The sequence below is a fragment of the Ahaetulla prasina genome, chromosome 2, assembly GCF_028640845.1.
Source record: "Ahaetulla prasina isolate Xishuangbanna chromosome 2, ASM2864084v1, whole genome shotgun sequence".
Classification (NCBI taxonomy): domain Eukaryota; kingdom Metazoa; phylum Chordata; class Lepidosauria; order Squamata; family Colubridae; genus Ahaetulla; species Ahaetulla prasina.
The window spans coordinates 48,975,598-48,995,023 of record NC_080540.1 but is presented as its reverse complement, the minus strand read 5'-3'; the positions used below and the strand labels follow the sequence as shown (position 1 = coordinate 48,995,023).

Sequence of the window (19,426 nt, the reverse complement as noted above, 5' to 3'; positions counted from 1 at the left end):
CTATTATTTCCTTATATTTCCATAATCTTGTTTCCTCTACTCCTAATTCTTTCTATTTATTATGCTGGATACCCACATTTCTAACATCTGAATTATTTTTTTAGCTCCTCGTGGCAAATCCCTGTCAGTTTGCAACAAATTTATCTATTTCTCCAACTCTCCAGGCTACATAATAATGTGTGGTTTTTGTTTCCTATAAAACTGTTTTGGTGAACCCTTTGCTTATCAACTGCATTTGTAATTTACAAAATTTTCCTGGATCAGTTATTTAGTCTTTGAAACATGCTAGTTCCAGAGAAAAGTACTTCAAAAAGTTCAGTAGCTTTTTCAATCAAGTCTCTAAAACAATGACAGCTCAATAAACAGTGATGAACAAAATTTTGCACCAACAACATTTATCAGATAAAATAAAGAAGCCAATGTCAATCATCTGCAATAGCAAAGTTTTTCAAAAGAAATCATTAGATGAATCAATACTAGCATTTCAGTAGTCCAACCGAGTTTGTGATACTTTGAATCAGGATATTTTTTTTTCATTATGTATAGATGAACTATCTTATCGTTTAAAGCAAAGTGCATTGTTGGCTCTTATTTTCTTCTCTGCATGAGTGTGCCTGTTTTTAAACTAAGAATGTGTCATCCAAGGAAATCATTTTTTCTCCAATTACCTTTTTATTTAGAGTTCTAAATTATCATTTGTACCAGCATTTTGTTCTTCCTAGGCCTAGTTCCAAGTGTAACTGAACTTTCTTAATATCTAGGTGTATGTATGTGTGTGTATATTACTATACTTTTCTTAATATATTAAGATATTCTGGAAAATCTTGTGTATGTGTATTACTATACTTTTCATAATATAATGTATTAAAATATTCTGGAAAATCTGTATGTATGTGTGTATTACTATACTTTTCTTAATATAATATATTAAGATATTCTGGAAAATCTCTCTCTCTCTGTGTATTACTATACTTTTCTTAATATAATAAAATATTTTGGAAAATCTGCCAATAAATTTAAAGCAACAACTCCCTTTTTGTAATAAAAAAAATCAAACTCTGAATACACTAGATTAGAACCCAGGAAACTGAATTTTAGTCCCCTTTTAGGTACAAAGCCAGCCAGCGACCTTGACCCAATCACTCTCTTTAAGCCTGAGGAAGAAGCAATGGCAAACCACTTTGAAATCTTTCCCAAAAAAATTGCAGGGACTTTTTCAGGCAGACACATACAAATAGTCTATTTCTAACCTCATATGTTGCTAAACAAACACTACCAGCAGATGAATAATCCCCCTACAATAAGGTCCACAATTATAGAGCTACAGAGAAATCGTGCTGCAATACCAACATGGAGTATTCACTCTCACAACAGGTAAAAAGCCAAGCCAAAGAAAACAGTTGTACACTAGTTCAAAGAGAATGAGTCAGGGAAAACTTTAAATTAGCATAAATCTTACTTCAAATATGCTAACAATACACTATGTCTATAGAGATTCTCAGTCATCCAGGTCATAGTTGTTCCAAAGGTGATTTTTCAAAAGGCAACTGGACTTTGTTTTGAAGAAAATAAAGAACTGAAGAAGGATTTAAGTAATATTTGCATATATCAACTTTTAATTTTTATTCAGAAAGTTAAAATACAGAAGAAGAAGAAGAAGAAGAAGAAGAAGAAGAAGAAGAAGAAGAAGAAGAAGAAGAAGAAGAAGAAGAAGAAGAAGAAGAAGAAGAAGAAGAAGAAGAAGAAGAAGAAGAAGAAGAAGAAGAAAGGAAGGAAGGAAGGAAGGAAGGAAAAATGCATTATAACATTGATTCTATCTTAAAGGGCAACTATCATGACAAACAGCAATGGAAAAAAAATCTGTTAACCTTTTAGGACATGGCAAGAACTTGGAGGCAGAAATTTAGCATTTGTACTAACATGAGTTTGTAACCTGAACGTATTTCAGGAATAAATTGCTGAGCTATTCTGACTTCTTTGCAAACTTAAACAGATGCTTCAGAGTGTCACGTTTCCCAGCAATGGAGAACCAGGGCAGCAAACAATCTGGATTGAACACTTGACAAGTTGCTGCCAAAGCATTTCAATCAAAATAGATTTTCTTAGGCAGGTTTGACGCCAGCCGTCATGCAGGTGGGACAGCAGCAGTTTAAAAGGTGCCATGTCAATATGCCAAATGAAAGCCTTGCCTTCAAAATGGAACCATTTAATCTTAAGAGGAGGAAATAACAAAAAGCACTGATTCTAAGCCAAAATGAATTCTTACTTTTCAAACTTTATGGATAAACAAACTCACAGTGGAAACAATGCCTGACTTTCCGTAGGTCAGGATTGATTAACAACAGCCAGTGAAGATCATCCTGAGTAACAGTAAAAGAATTCAGTATTTTTGTAAAAATAGAAATAAAAATCCATAGACAGTTATTAAAGATAAGACAGTTATTTCAAGCTAACCATAGGAAGTCATAGTGTCCTATTTCAAGCTAACAGTAGGAAATCACAGGTATCCAAGGTCGGCAAATAACAAAACGTACAAGCATGATATTATAACACCAAGTCCATGATTTCAGTAATTGTACCTAGCAATGGGCTGCAGTATTAAAGGCTGACTTTTGCATTGTGACACAAATTTCATTATTTTGCCATTATACAATTTGTACTGGATGCCTTTATGGGAAGGGTTTGGGTTTTCTCAATGCTAAGCCTGTAAAATTGCAGTTCTGCAAGGAAGAACTTTACCTTTAGAAGTCGGCTTCGACTTCCAGTGCCTTCTACAAAACATCATTTACAGCTGATTTCATTTTAGTAATGTTGGTTACACCTAACTTGTAAGTCAATGAGGAAAGGATGCATTCTGAGAACTTACGTCTTTGCTTTTTAAAAGCAAAATGTATGAAATACATGCAGTCCATTAAGAATGCTTCAGACATTTTTCGTTAGCTTTTCCATTGAATAACATAAAATGTTATGTCATGTTTGCTTCTTTTTGGAGGAAGGAACAGGGCAAACTTCAAAAGAGTTATTTATCTCCCTCATACTATTTTAAATCAATATTTGGCTACTTTGGTTAAACGTTTCGTTGGTTGTAAGAGACGTCACTTGCTTCTTCATTACTAGGAAGCTAAAATATTGTTGCTTATAAAAGACAATCTTCTTAATTAAAATAAAATTAGACAGTAGATATTCGGTCAGCTATCAGAGCTCTTGGAGTAAAACAGCTCACACAGCTAATTAAGAACAAGAGAAACTTCAGTGTGCTGTGCTCACAAATTAAAACAAGTTTAGCTTCCAACTCTCTGATTTCTGTCATAAGACAGTTCTATAAAGCCTAGCTAAATAGTGAGGCACCATAGCAGCCTGACATCATCAAGCAAGAAAGAAAGTGAACAAAACAGATCTCCTCACCAGAGCCAGCCTTGAAGCCACAGTATTAATGCTATAAGGTTATCTTCCCCGTAAACTTATTTTTACCAAGGACAAATTAAAGTATATCATTCAGAAACCATGTAATAAATCGACCATGTCTCAAGGGAAATCTGCAACTCTATGAATTCTCCACAACTACCCAGAACTTTAAGTTTATATTCCTATAGCTTCCAAGCAGAGAGAGAGAATCACAGACTCATAGATGGGAATCTTGCCCAGTGAGTCCTAACTCTGATTAAAGCATCTCAGACAGACAGTTGTCTAGTGTCAACTTCAACACAGACAATAAAGGGGACATGCCAGTTCGATGGGTAACTGGTTTCACTGCTGAATGCTCTTACTGTTTGAAAAAAATCCCTAACATCCAATCACAAAGTGTTTTCCTTCAGTTTAAATCCATTATTCCGTTACCTGGGCTCTGAAACAAAACTGAAACGGCCTTGACCTTTTCAGTATGACATCCTCTTAGGTATTTGAAAAGTGCTATCTGAATCATCTTTTCTCAAGACTAAGCATTACCAGATCCTTCAGTCTCATTTAGTTTCATAGAATGTGTGTAAGCCGAAAAAGATTTGTCCTTTTGTAAATCTGTCAGATGAACCTGAAGCACCAACAGTGATGGTGCATAATAACTTTTATTTTCTGATACGCTGAAGGGAGAACAGATTACTAGACCTAAGGACTTTGCATACCTCAATTCTGCTCTTCCTCCTGCCTCTCGGAGCAAAGCCAAATATATATATATATATATATATATATATATATATATATATATATATATATATATATATATATATATATATATATATATGAATGGATGCATATATATATATGAAAGGATGCAAAGATCACAAAATTTACACACAATTAGAAGATACACTGATGACCTGGTCACATCTTCCTCCTCAGATGTTGCTACTATTTTAGATTACTTCTTCCTTTTTCTAGAGAGCAAAACAACAGGCTACTCATATGGAACTGTTTAACTATGTTTATTTGTTTCAATAAATAGCTAAGGAAATCATTTAAAAATGAAATGCTAATTTTAATTATTAAGTTAATGTGATTCACATTATGAGAATTGCTTCAATTCACTTTGACGGGTTTAGTTAGAGGGGCATTGGGTGTTGCACTACTGGAAGACCAGAAGAATCAGGCTAGGATAGATCATCAAGGAGAAAATTGATCTATGTTGTCACTAAAATTCAACACTGACTTGATGGCACATAATCAATCAATCAAACAAACAAACAAATTGTAACATACAGTGATTATAGACAACTATAGCATAGGAATATATAAGCACAGGAAGTATAACATCTCTAAACATTTACCAGCAGTGAAACAATTGTGTAAAATTGGTTAAAATATTTTAGTGTATTTTCGTCTTCAAAATGAAAAAGATCCTTCTGAGCATCTGGTAGGATGGTTTTTAGCTAATCTTCTTTTTCTTCAATAAAATATAGGAAAAATATTAAATTGTGTGATTTTTATGTCTTAAAATACTATAAAAAGAAGTATTATTATGGTTGGTCACACAGTTAGCCAGATGTTTAGACTGGATTTGGTATTTTTATCCATCCTGAGGGCCAAGTATAGGTAGAAGTTGTTTAGTGTTGCACGTTGGTATTGTTGCAGGATGCAAGCTGTTCTGTATAAAGCTGCCATTTGCAAATTGACTGATGGTGATTTTGTCAATGCCAATGGTGTTCAGGTGATATTCCAGAAGTTTTGGATTGCACCCAAGGCACCTATTACTATTGGTATTAATTTTGCTTTTTATAATTCTACTTCTATTTTTTATTTTCTCCAGCTCTTCTTCTTCTGTTCTGATGTCTCCAAGTTCTGTAAACTCCACTATACATACTTTTTGCCTTTCTTATCAACAAAGGTTACACCTGGGATGTTATGTGGCAAGTGCTTTTTTTTTTTTTCCTAAAGTCCAAAAACATTTTAGCTGCTGCTGCTTCTCCTCCTCCTCCTCTAGCAAGGTCTTAAAATTCGTGCTCAGACCATGTAAATACTATGTAAATGGTGTCTCAGATATTTATTATTTTTAAATTACTAAATGGCTAGGTTAACACAACACTAAATTGTAAATAGTATAAGAAGATGCAATTGTTGTGTTCATATAATTTGTATCTAACAAATCTATTGCAGCTTAATGTGATATAATGAATCTCTACAACATTCTGAATCAGCACCTATACAACATTCTACTTAATAGAGATAGCATTCATTAATTTGTTCCCCCTTGAAGTATAAAACAAGACATTTCATTACCCTATCTGTATTTTTCTATTTATTGGACATATCTTGTGAACATACTATTTAGTTCCACACCTCTAAGCTTGATTCAGCCTTTTAAAAAACAGCTTCTTTTGATTCCTATTTTCCTTATTGAAAATCAACACAGTATTTATAGTTTAATACTTTTCTTTATTTTTTCTTTCTTTATTAAATATTTATGTATTCCATTTCCCCTGTAAGTTGATTATGCCTGTCCCCTATAATATAGTTACACCTTGGGACAGCAGAGAAGATATTTGAAAGAGCTAACCTTTAAGTGACCTACTAAAGGCCAAAATTATTATCACTGAATTGTTGGTAATTTTATGAGGTATTGTGTAAATTGAGAGGGTGTGGAAAGACAGAGAGCGCTCATGTAACAGTATCAGAGTTGGAGGTCATCTAGTTGAACCCCCTGCTCACGCAGGAGACCTGCACTAGGGAGTCGAACCACCGAACTGCCAACCTTTCTGATCGACAAGCTCAGTGTCTTAGCCACTGAGCCACGTAGTCAGGCAATGTACATTTGAATTCTTCAGAAGCATAAGATGTTAAACAATTGCAACCTTATCAGATCTATAGTGACAGATCTTTTTTCTTTTCTACTCAACTAAAAAAATTACCAACATTTGCTACTCTTTTAGCCAAAACAAGAATTATCAAAATATATTTCCAAACCAATTTAAGAATTTATTCTCCAAATCAGGACGCATGCTAAATAGAATAACAAATAGTATTCTAACATACCTAATGTTATAGCTTTTCCCAATATTATGTTATAATAAAGCAGTATATGACATATTATATAATTTCTACTTACAAGCAAATTGCAGTTTAGCTTCTCGGCTAACAATTGTTCCAAATGAATTTGTTGCTATGCACTGGTATGTTCCAGCATCTTGAGTTTTATTGGGATTATTGATCAACAAGCTGCCTTCAACCACACTGTAGCGGTAATCCATACCAATGTCAACAATGGTTCCATTTAACTTCCACCTATATTACAAAAGAGGCGGTAGTTTAATTTTGCTCCCTTAACTATTTGTTTGTATATTCAAAAAGAAGACATACAATAAAAATGCCTTATCTACTTCCTAACACACAAGCAATTATGACTTCCTAAATTCTAAAATGTTACATATTACAATAGATGAAGTATTATTTACACCACTGTTGTACCATTCTAGAACTACATATCCTACCACAACAGCACATGTTAAGAAATGCATTCTTTATATCTACTACCTCACAGATCATGTTGTCATTTACACTTATTTGTTTTATTTAAATCTAGATTGCCCCTTTCACATTAGTGTCTAAAGTCCTGTCATTACAACATGACTTCAGCAAAAGAATAAAACACTCCCCCCCCCCTTCCTAACATTTTCTCATAAGTGCAGGATCAATTTTTTTGGATCTCCTGAGTGTTGATCCATTGGTTGCAACAGGAACTGCCTGACCAGCTTTGTTACCTGAGCCTAATATTATGGGCTGACAGGCCCAAACACATGAAGCTGACTTTCATGCATGAAGCAGGACTAAAACTCACAGTCTCCTGATTTCTGTTCTGGTGTCTTTACCACTACAGCAAAATGCTGGCCTAAAGACTTTAGATTCTCCTTAAAAACATGTCATTAGAAGATGACTTCAGCAAAAGAATAAAACACTATATAGGATTAAAATTGTGCATATAAGATATGTAAACAAGGAAAGGAGCAAATTTGCTGATGTGTACTTCTCAGTTAATCCTGGTATCTACTCCTACCAGCAGGAGCCACTATAGTAATAGAATCTCTCTTGATTACTATAGAACAGAAATAAGCAAACTTTTCTTATCAGCTGGAAACTTGATTCCAGTCAACTGTAAAATTTCTCAATTGGTTGGGGAAGTCTGGGCACGCTTCCAACCGATAGCTAAAATATCATTGAACTCTTGAGATATTGTGTGAGACTGACAAAATGTCATTGAATTCCATCATTCATAGGAGTTATTGCCATTTCTGTGAATCTCTTATGATATTTCACAGTAACATAAGATTTCAGATTTTATTTTATAAAAAGTAGAATTGTATATAAAAAAAAACCAGGGTTGCCTCATGGAGGCCTGATTGGCATGGAGGCATTACGGGATGCTGTAGGATATTGACAAAGTTGTTGATAAAGACACAATTTACCTTATGGTTGGCTTAGGATTTCCTTTTACTTCGCAGTTCAGTTTCACTTTTTTTTCCTCAGAGTCAAGTGCAAAAATCACACTGCTTGGTTCCTGGATAAAAACTGGTCCGTGCAGTATGTTATCATCTACAATAAATAAAAGTACTGACATTTAGATTTTATGGACTTAAAGCATAAGTATTACTGCTTATTATGCAAATAGCTATAAATAAAACAATTACACCAGTCAGTTTTAGAGAACATTTGGGCTACAACTTTAGATGACTATATCTGTAGTAAAATAAAATACTGTATTTCTTATAAATCAACAATGAATTCATGGTGTACAAAAGACATATTTTCAGAGTAAATAGTTTGAAAGAAATCAGACATGGCTTTGAGCACATCCAAAGTAAAATATAGTAAATTCAGTCTGACCTACTCGGGCACCTAAAAGTCTATATGTGATTGATTCTAGAATATGAAACTTCTTTTTTTGTTTCCGAGAGATTATTAAAAAAACAAGAGGCTAGAACAAATTCTTTCTTGGTTATTTAACCTTAAGGGAAAGAAGGAGGTGGGTTTTGTTCACAAATGGAGTCAAATGTTCCTTCTGTATCAGGGGGGAAGATATTAGGTTATAGTTATTGGTGTGTACATTGCAATCTACTGAGGACCTCTTGAGGTTTGCCTGTCTAGAAACATCCATAACAGATGGCTGACTGTATCAGAAAAGCACAGTAATAAAAATAAAATAAAAACTCACTTGCTTTTGTCAACTAGTTGTGTAGGAAATGCCCAGAGGGCTGTCATAACAGGAATAAGACAATATTTGCAAAATAGAAGAAAAAGGGATCCATTGGAGAAAGGTTTTATATAGAATAGAATAGAATAGAATAGAATTTTATTGGCCAAGTGTGATTGGACACACAAGGAATTTATCTTGATGCATATGTTCTCAGCGTACATAAAAGAAAAGATACCTTCATCAAGAATCATAAGGTACAACACTTTTTTTTTCTGCAGTGGACTGAGAGTTTCAGGATAAAGTTAAGATATTATTTTTTTATGTATAATAACAACATACCATTATTAGAATAGACAATTATTTTAAAAATAAGATCATTCCTTAGCTTTGTACACAAATATCAGGTTGTGTATCAGTTGCATGTAGATATTACAATTGGTGAGCTATAGAAGTAACATTTAAATCAGAGCAAAATTTGACTTGAAAGACATAGCAGAAATTGTTTCAAATCTGAATACCGTAGACATTTGAAAAGATTTAGGATTAAAAAAAAATATATTGGCACTTCTGACAAAGATACTCATTACTAACATAAATAGCCAAAAAAGGGGGGAAAATGAAAATCATCAATTTCATTTGATGACATGTTAGCAGATTAGCCATTAAAATACCACTGACGCATATCCTTTTAAAAAACAATTATTTTCTTAATATAGAAAGAACCCATTAGAAGCTATTACTTTGTTTTAAGCAAACAAACTGCATCAACTAACATATATGAAAAATCCTACAGCAGCTGTTAGAATAAAAGGAAAAGGAAAAAGAGGATAAATGATAACAATGTCCAATTAGCATTATTTAATTGATTATTCTTCTCCTTTTCTCAGCCTCTTTAATTACTACCACTGTGTGTTTGAGATAACCAAGTTCATAATTTGTTTAGTCGGCAGCCCATACAGTCCTTTTGCAAGAAAAGCTGGTACATTATTCTATCCATTTGGGGAGTTAAAAATCTCAGATGGTGAGAATCAGTATTAAACATAAAATCTTACACGGAATGCACCTGTTAGCCATCTGGCATGAAGAATTCAAAACATCACATATGAATGAATTATGTAAAATTGCTCTGTGGATTCCACACAAAGACAAAGAATGAGAGAAATTGCAATTTTTTTCAGTTCTTTAAAACATTAATTCATAGCTAAGACATGAAAATGCACATATTCATGAGAGGTTTGAAACAGGAACAATTGTTAAGACCTTCACAATGTAAGATATAGAATTTTCAAGTATGACTTTTTTCTTGAAGAGAAAAAAATGGCATTAAAGAAAAAAGCACACTATATAACACTATTATTTATTTATATATATATTTGTTTTCTGAGGTTTTCGCGGGTGTTTGTATGTATGTCTTTGGTTATTTGGGTTTTCCACGAACCCGAACGCAAAGCAAAACAACAGCAATGCAACTCACCAACTCAAATCCCCCTGCAACTCAGACTAACCTGAGTACAACCAAGCCCCCCAACCCAAACAGAACACACCCCCAGCCAATCAGAGCACAGCCAAACCCCCAACCAATCAGAACACACCTCCACCTAATCAGAACACAGCCAAGCTCCCAACCAATCAGAACGCTGTTACCTTCCCACCAAAGGTGGTCTCTATTTTTTCTACTTGAATTTTACATGCTTTCAAAACTGCTAGGTTGGCAGAAGCTGGGACAAGTATATATAAATCAAACAAATTTATTTATTTGTTTATTTCTCCTAGTCATTATTAACTCCTGCATATCTCTATTTACTTCCTGCCTCTGATAAACTGAACTGTAGCTCACTTAAGATTACGCTTATCATTGAAAAAAAGACAGTTTGGTGTAGTGGTTAAGTCATCTAGTTAGAAAAATGAAGACTGTGAGTTCTACTCTTGCCTTAGACATGAAGCTAGCTGAGTAACCTTGACCCAGTCGCTTTCTCTTAGTCCTAGGAAGCAAGCAATGGCAAACCATGATTGATTGGAAGGGCAAAAAAGTAAGATGAAATGAATATTTTTACACTTGGGCAAAATGGAAAAGTTGATGTCCTTACATGACATAAATTTATTTCAGCATAAACATGTTAAGACGTAATGAAAATATATAATAACAAGACATTACCTTAAGCAATATTCCATAACCTTTAATTCAACCCATTTTTCTTTTTGTCCAAGAAGATTGTAATAGAACAAATCTTAAACATCCAAAGGCATTTTATTTGATCTACACATACAAGTAGAATTATCCTGTTTCACCTCAAAATTAAAAAGCAAGTTGCACACTTTCATTGATTTGGGCATTTTATTTATATGCTCACTATTGCCCAATTTTATCTTCAGTTACTGGTTAGTTTTTATAGAATTATTTCTGCAGACACAGTAATGAAAAGTCAGATAAAACTGTTCTAATAGTGCTGATGCATGCCAGTATTTCTGTCACTTTGCTAACAAATAATAACCACAATCATCATAAACTCTTGCTTGTTTTCTAATGTGGCAATAAAAGAATATTTTTTAATATATAGTATCCAATATATTTACAATATAATACTAAAAAGGAGAACAGCAGACTTGTTCCTGTCTTTAATTTCTTCCTTGAAAGTACTGTTCTCACTGATGCTAAATAATAACATTGTTTATGCTTGTCATTAACACTGTACAAATTAATACTACTGCTACAATTCTGAAAATGGGTGTTGCCTTACCTGAATACCCTTTCTCATAAAGCAGGGACCCGCAGCCAGGAATGGTTAACTCCTCCTGATCTGATAGGACTGAGTCTGCCAGATGATAAGTTCCTCCTCTTCCTCTTGCCTTCCAGCTTTCTGATGAGGCTGAGCGGCAGACTGACATGCTAAGCTGTAACAACAAGGTAAGTCCCCTCCCCTGATGAAACCAGGAGGAACCAGGGCGGGACTGACTGCGGGTTCCTGCTTTATGAGAAAGGGCGTTCAGGTAAGGCAACACCCATTCTCCAGAAAGGTGGGACCCGCAGTCAGAAATGGGGCATACCAAAGCAGTGTGTCCTAATGGGAGGGACCCAACCGGTCCAGCATGCTCAACCCTGTGTGAACCCTGTGTAAATCCGGTGGCCAAAGGCCGCCTCTGCCGAAGCATAAACATCTAAACTGTAATGGCGGGTAAAGGGAGACAAGGAAGACCAGGTGGCGGCATGGCAGACCTCCTCCAAGGAGGCCTGCGTAGCCCACGTGGCTGAGGTGGCTGCGCTCCTGGTTGTCAAGGTTCCAGAAAAACCTCTTCTGCATAAAAAAAACTCAGAAGCCATTGTTTTTCAGAGTTCTTTACTAGCATGAGGAAACTGGCACACGATGAGTGAAATTCCAAAACTGAACTTCCAGATTCTTTTCCCAGTTATACAAACCCCAAGAGTCCCACCCCCCTGACCCCTTTGATGGTCACATGGTCCCACGTTCTCCCAGTTCATTTGAATATCTTCTTGCCACTCTTCCTGCAGATGTGAACACCATCCGACCTTGACCGCTTGAAGAATGTTACCATACCCCTCAGCCCCCCTTCTTCCCCTCAGGGGAAAAATGTGGCAGCGTCTGGAACCCTAAAGTCTAGTATGGTTTCCAGGCCTGACAGGCGTCCCCCCTTGGAAAAGAAGCTATATCCTAGGAAAGAAAACAAAGAGTTGATAAAGAAGAGTGTCAGTGGTCCACACTTCCCTTCTACCCCCCTCTCCCCTCTCCAAGAGGTTTTTTAGGTTTGTCAGGGAAAGTGTCGTGAAATTGTTTAATCAAATTGTCCGCATTTACTTTCCAACTTTTGACCCAAGTAGATTCAGATAATGGATATCCCTTCCAGTGGACTAAATATTGTAATTGACCTCTGTATAGTCTAGAGTCAAGGATTTTCTTGATTTCATAGTGGGTTTCACCTTGGATTATCAAGGGTGGTGGGGGAGCGGCAGGTTGAGGTCTCAGACCAGACTGTCTAGCAGGTTTTAATAAGCTGGTATGGAATACCGGGTGTATTTTCCCCAACATTCGAGGGAGCTTGAGTTGGACGGTAACGGGATTAATAATTTTTACAATGGGGAAAGGACCCAAAAATTTTGGACCGAATTTTCTGCTGGGTATTCTCAACCTCAGATACTTAGTAGATAAAAAGACTTTATCTCCAATGCAGGTGGGTTTAGCTGGCCTGCTTGCAGTTGAAGAGGGATTTGGGGGACGGCCATTGCTGTTGTAGCTGGTTGCTGAGTTGTGAAGGGGGGTGGAATTCCCCCTGGCTGCTGAGAAGGAAGTCCTGGAAATGCTTCAGCTGACGAGGCAAAAATCGGCCTGGGGCCCCCAGGAAAGAAAGGTGCTGAACTGGCTGGTTGCCATTGGTATTGGATCCATCCTTGTCCAGGATAAAATGCCCAACCAGGAGGAATAGAAGCAGCAGGAGGCAGCGTAGGCCTCTGTTGGCGGGAAAAGTCAATTGGAGGGGGGAGTTGCGATTCCCCCCAAGTCCCTGGTGCTGCCTGAACTCCCTGCCGTCTGAAGGAGGGAAGGGAGGTTCTCCTGCGTTCATCGGAACGGCTTTGAGCTTCAGTAATTCCTCCCTCTCTGGTGGGAGGGAAGGTGAATTTAGGCTGAGCTAAAGGCTCTCGAGGTGGGTGAGCTGAGCTTATACGAGGCCTCATTTCCAAACACTCAAAAGTTTCCGGGAGGTCTAATAGGGACTGGGATTTCAGGGGGTTTCTCAGGTCCCAATCCAGTGACTCTCCCGATTCTCCGGGTTTTACTGTCCTCCAGTGAGGTTGAGAAGAGGGAGGGGGCTCTCCATTCCGCCCCGGGGAAATGTTTTCTCTCGAAAGACAGCTTACCCATGAATCGGAGTCTTTGGGCCATGCTCCAAGCTGACAAGCAGGCTCTACCACTTCGGGTTTTTGAGTCATATCTTCCGATGGGAAGTAGGTGATTTCAACTAAATTGTCAGATTCAAACTTCTGTGCTACTTCCACGTTTTCAGCTTGCTGCCCTTCCATCTTCGCTGGGTCTTTGCACCGCTGTGGAGGTTGCGGAGGCTGGGGCCCAGCACCCCCCTAACAGGCCCCCTCTGAGCAGAGGAGAGGGTACCGTTAGCAAAAGAAAGTTAGGAGTTTTGGAATAATGTCAAGGTGCCAGAAAAACCTCTTCTGCATAAAAAAAACTCAGAAGCCATTGTTTTTCAGAGTTCTTTACTAGCATGAGGAAACTGGCACACGATGAGTGAAATTCCAAAACTGAACTTCCGGATTATTTTCCCAGTTATACAAACCCCAAGAGTCCCACCCCCCGACCCCTTTGATGGTCACATGGTCCCACGTTCTCCCAGTTCATTTGAATATCTTCTTGCCACTCTTCCTGCAGATGTGAACACCATCCGACCTTGACCGCTTGAAGAATGTTACCATACCCCTCAGCCCCCCTTCTTCCCCTCAGGGGAAAAATGTGGCAGCGTCTGGAACCCTAAAGTCTAGTATGATTTCCAGGCCTGACACTGGTCGAGTGAGCAGTGATGTGTCTAGGGGCAGGTAAGGCCTGTGCACCATAGGCTTTAGCAATCACTGTTCTAATCCAGCACCCCAAAGTGTCCGACATAACCCGATGACCAAGGGTAGATGGCTGGAAAGACACACAGAGGGATTCCGTCCTCCAGGGGCAGATGGTCCTCTTCAGGTAGATACAGAGAGCCCTCCAGACATCTAGGGTATGTCATGTATGTTCCAATCGGTGGGAAGGATTGGGGCAGAAATTGGGAAGGACCAATTCTTGGTGACTGAGGGAACATCATGTTGATCTTAAGAATGAACATAGAGTCCAAATGTAAGACTACTCTGTCTGGGTAGAAGATGAAGAGGTTGGGCCTGATCGAGATGGCTGTCAGCTCAGAAATCTGGCGGGCCAATGTAATGGCGATCAGGAACATGACCTTGTATAAGAAGAATAGAAGGTTGACCTTCCGCAAGGGTTCAAAGGGGCCACGAGTTAGGGTGGATAACTCCTTTATAAGGTCCCACATGGGGAAAAGGTGCACCATGGGAGGCCTGAGGTTAGTAGCCCCCTTGAGGAATTGTCAAATGAGAGGGAGCCTGGACAGGGCACCTGTGGACCCACATGATAAAACAGATGAAAGTGCAGCTACCTGTCTCCAGAGATTGGTGCCAATCCTTTCTACAAGTCTTGTAGGAATTCCAAGACCAGCAGCGTGGAAGCCTCCATGGGAGGCTGCTTCTTCTGGGAGTACCAGACACCAAAAGCCTGCCAAGTGGTGTTGTAGATGCGGCAGGTGGAAGGTCAGCATGACGCCTGTATGGTGGCTGTTTGGTGATTTGTCTGGGTAGCAAACAGGTCTACTGTCAGAGTGCCGAAGCAAGCTGACAGTTCCTGAAACATGACTGGGTGCAGTGCCACTCCCCGTGGTCGACTGAAGTCCAGCTGAGCCAGAACGCTTGCATGTTTGCCACCCCTGAAATGTGTGCAGCCCAAATGGACCACAGATGTGTCTCCACCCAGAGGCCCAACTGTTCAGCTTCCTCCATGAGGTGCCGGGAGTGGTGCCTCAATCTATGATTGTGTCCTGAAACACCCGGAGGGCCAGATGGATAGCCTGGAGCGCCAACCAATTGATGTTGTGGCTCAGGTCCTCCTGAGTCCACTGATCCTGGGCCATCTGAGATTGGAGGTGGGTTCTCTAACTGTAAAGGCTGGCACCTAGGACTAGTCAGTTGGGCTCTCTGAACTTCTGGCCCCTGGAGAGGTTCACCACGTGACCTCTTGAAGGACTTCTGAAGAAATCTGGACTCTCAAGTATGAAATGCTCTGGCACCTTCATTGTTACTGGAGAAGGAACCACTGCAGAGCCCTGAAGTGGAGGCATGCCCAGGTCACAATGCCTATGCAGGAGACCATCTTTCCCAGGAGCTGAGAGAGCAGGGGCAGAGAAACCAGGCTCTGAGCCCTGACCCTGAGTAAAGGCCTGAATAAAAGCCTGAAGGCAAAACGGGCTGTAGCTGAGTTAAATCGGACCACTCAGCACTTTCCCCTATCCCAGCCGTGGCAAGAGGGAATCGTAGGCCAAACGGCCTGGTTGTGTCTGCGAGGACAACTCTTATCGGCTTGAAGGAGCTGCTTCTTCAAGAAAGGCCTTCTAGTTCCGCTCCTGGCTGGCTGGTGCTGCGTAGGCTCGCTTGTGAGCACTGCCGCCTACTGCTTGTCCTGCAGTGTCAGGGGTGGAAGCCTCCAGACCCTCCGATCAAAGGGCTAGGTGATCAAGTGATGTTGATGCGTGGCAACCTACAGCAGTTTCTGGCTGATAGCGCCATTCACACTGGGAGCCGAGAGGGACAGACCAGAGCCCTGGTGCCTTCTGCGATGCTGCTCACCTGGGGCCTTCAGCAAAATTGGGTCTGCTCGTCCGCCACCCTGGAAAGGGAGAAGCTCAACTGCAAAGCAGGGAGCCCTCTCCAATATTCCTGCTGCCGAGCAGCCTTCAGCAGTATCAGGGTGGCTCACCTTTCACTCTGGGAAATTTAACGCTTAACCAGCAAAGTGGGATCCAGATAAGATTAATTACCTGACAGCTCAGAGAAAATACGTCTGTCAGATCAGACTGAGTCTGAAAGCTGGGAGGCAAGTGGAAGAGGAGGAGCTTATCATCTGGCAGACTAGTCCTATCGGATCAGAAGGAGTTAACCCATTCCTGACTGCAGGTCCCTGGAGAAAAGAAAACTGCTTTTGCTTCTCTAGCAGATGAAATCTGGATAGGTGAAATGTAGCCATGCAATCAGTGTAACAGTATGTTGTAAACTGCCCCCCAAAATTGGGCTTTGAAGGGCAATATAATTTTTTTTCAAAACATACATAAATAAAGATCCTTTCATGCAATCACTTTTGCTATTCTTCAAACCCTCAGAGCCAGGACTATAGGCAGTAACCATCCACAAGGCACTTATAAAGATGACCAGTCAGCCTGAGGTCTCGGTGGTTGACCAAGGAAATCAACCACCTGCCTGCATCCCCGCCCCACTCCTTCCTTGCTTTGTCACATTTATTTCTGTGAGTAGGAGAAATAAAGAGAAGAGGAGAAAAAAGCAAGTCTGCTTGCAAGAGACTCTGAGCCCGTGGACAAGTCTCTGGAGGCTTCACAGCTTCAGGATGGCAGAAAAGCCACCGAACCAGCAGACAGGGGTGGCTTATTGGCAAGTTGTCAAGTTCCAGGGTTAAAAGAGTGCCACAGCCCAGCTGGGAAAGAATCAACACAGATCTACAGGGTGGGATCAGTGTCTTTGGGAGAGTCATTCATGGAAATATGATACCCTGATATTGTCAGGAAACTCACCAACTTAATTTCCTGACCAACAATTTTTCAATCTAGAGGAAAATCAAAAGCCTTCAAACACTTGCTTTGTACTTTTCTAGGAAGAAAAATATAAACTTTGCAGAAATGGGACATCTCCTTTGGAATCAGGATTTTGGATCCTCTGCATTTAATCTGGATCATTAAAAACATATCTAGTTAACTTCTAGGTTACAAGTAGTAGAAGACAGTAGGTTCAAAAACATAATCAATAATAATCTGGAATAAACTGTAGATGCATCTGGCATGGGCAGGATAGGATTATCTGTCTAGATAAAGATATTGACTATGACAAGTATTTCTGTCCCTAGACAGAAATGTTTCCCATGTGATACCATTTATGTCTTAGCTCCAGAGAGTATACTGATTTCTTCTCTCTGGTGTTTTGTTTTGTTTTTACTTGCATAAAATAAGATACCAGTGAATTATCTGAGCTTCAGTAAAAGATCTAAACTAGATCTCGAGCAAAGATAGAGTAAAATAATGTCAGTGAAGTGGAAGCCATGGATGCTATGTATGATTTTGCCTCCAGAAGACTTAATTTTTAAAGGGTAAAAATGATTTAAAGTTAGTTTTTTACTTTCCTGGCCCATCAATTATGTTCATTAGCTGTCTGTCCCTCAAGTAGTGTCTGGACTAAAAAAAAAAAAAGCCTCAAATTTGCATATTCAACTTGGTGCACATTTTGTCAGAGTTTATTGCAAAAAACAAATCCAGAAGCACACAGATAAACTGATGCAACAGGATTCATTAACTTCTTTATATACACAATAATACATGAAGTAAGTTTACAATACCAACAGCAGGTTCACAGTTTCATTTCAGATCAGATCAGAAGACAAGTTCACACACACTCATTTCATTTTAGATCTGAACATGGAGCAGGCAAGTAAGTCCAGATTTGTTTATTTTCTGTTTCAATTCTCTGCACAGACTCAGAAGACTAAGCCCTGGCTCCAGTCTGTCTTAGCTCCCAACTGGCTGACTTAGTTGCTAAGCCTATTCATTGGCTGACCTTGTTACCATATCTTTACCAGTCATTAATATTCTAACATAACTGACCTACCTCTTTGTTTTGAGAGAAGTAGACATCCTGCAACAGGGAAGAGGTGGAGAAGCAAGAGGTTAAGGGAAGGGGAAGATATAGAGGTGACAAGAGCAAGTGGTGAATTGGTAGCGAAGTGGCAGGATATAGGAAACAGATTAAAAAGATGATAAGGGTAAGGAAGTTGTAATGTTTTCATTGAAACAAAGATCTATGTATTGGCGGAAACATTCGTTTCAGGAAAAGATGTCAAAATTGAGCAAACAAATAAAAGATTAAAATGATAGCAGAGTTATCCTGTAGTCTTCAAATGTTCACCATAATCAAAGAGACAGCATGGGTTTCTTAAACTGAGTTAATGGCAGTTCAACAGGTCTAGCCAGAAATTCAACAGGTCTAGCCAGAAATTCAATCATGTAATACATGACAATAAGTAAAAAAAGTGAAGTCTCAAATATGTCTAAGAGACAAACAATTTAGACTAAGGGTGTCAAACTCGCAGCCTGGATGTGTCATGGGCTGGCCACGCCCACCTCCAGTTTAGCAAAGGGGGGAAAAAGTCATAATACATCACGTAACAACGTGACGTGACATCATGAGTTTGACACCCGTGGGGTAGACAGATACAGGGAATCAAACCAGAAGCAGAAAAAATATTTCCATCATCAGACAATATTTACCTTACAACACATATTTCCCTGTGTCTTAGGCAAGCACTACACATCTACGGTTGCATTAATGTGCTAGTCTTCTTCCTTCAAGTCAACTGGAGGGTTCTCTACCTTGCAGAGAACTCTGTGTCACCATTGCTGGACCTTCCAACTTCAGTGCCTGTTGGTGGCAAGAGCTGTGGCTGGGCTTGTGCTTCCCTATGCGGGCCCAGGATAATGCCTCAGAAACTTGCTGTTTATTGTAGAATGTAGACACTCATTCTTTCATACAACACTCATGCAACGTCCTGGTTAAAGAGATGGTCTTTCGCCACCTCTTCAAGAGACCATCATGAACCTGACTGGGCTGGACAGTTTTCATCCAGTTTTCAACTTTCCCCTTCTCTTAGTCTTTGCTCAAAGAGTGGATGCCAGTTGTGGCTAGAAGGACTTTTGCACAACCTATGTGTTTTGAACCAATACAGTTAATGCTTTGGTTGCCAGTGTGCTTTCAGGTTCAATTCAAGGTATTGTTTAAAATTTTCCTTGGGACCATGTTACTTTCGGGACCATTTACTCATTTTATCTACGTGACCAGTTAGATCCAGTAGAAGAGGAAAGCTTATAATGGTATGTGGGAATGATTTTGAGTCATCATGCAATGAGACGCAACCAAGGAAACAGTCAGATAAAAGACAGGTTAACCCACAAGTAGGACAATACAACCAG

General features: G+C 39.1%; 1 protein-coding gene across 1 annotated transcript in view; it reads right to left on the bottom strand.

Moving 5' to 3' along the window:
• Window positions 1-19,426, bottom strand: part of LOC131191126 (contactin-4-like) — a 721,863-nt gene that overhangs the window by 286,922 nt on the left and 415,515 nt on the right. Inside the window, exons 3-4 of the mRNA XM_058168934.1 lie at window positions 7,890-8,016; window positions 6,536-6,711 (exon numbers count right to left, since the gene is read on the bottom strand). Coding sequence (XP_058024917.1) covers window positions 6,536-6,711; window positions 7,890-8,016 — 303 coding nt within the window. The remainder of the gene's footprint in view (window positions 1-6,535; window positions 6,712-7,889; window positions 8,017-19,426) is intronic.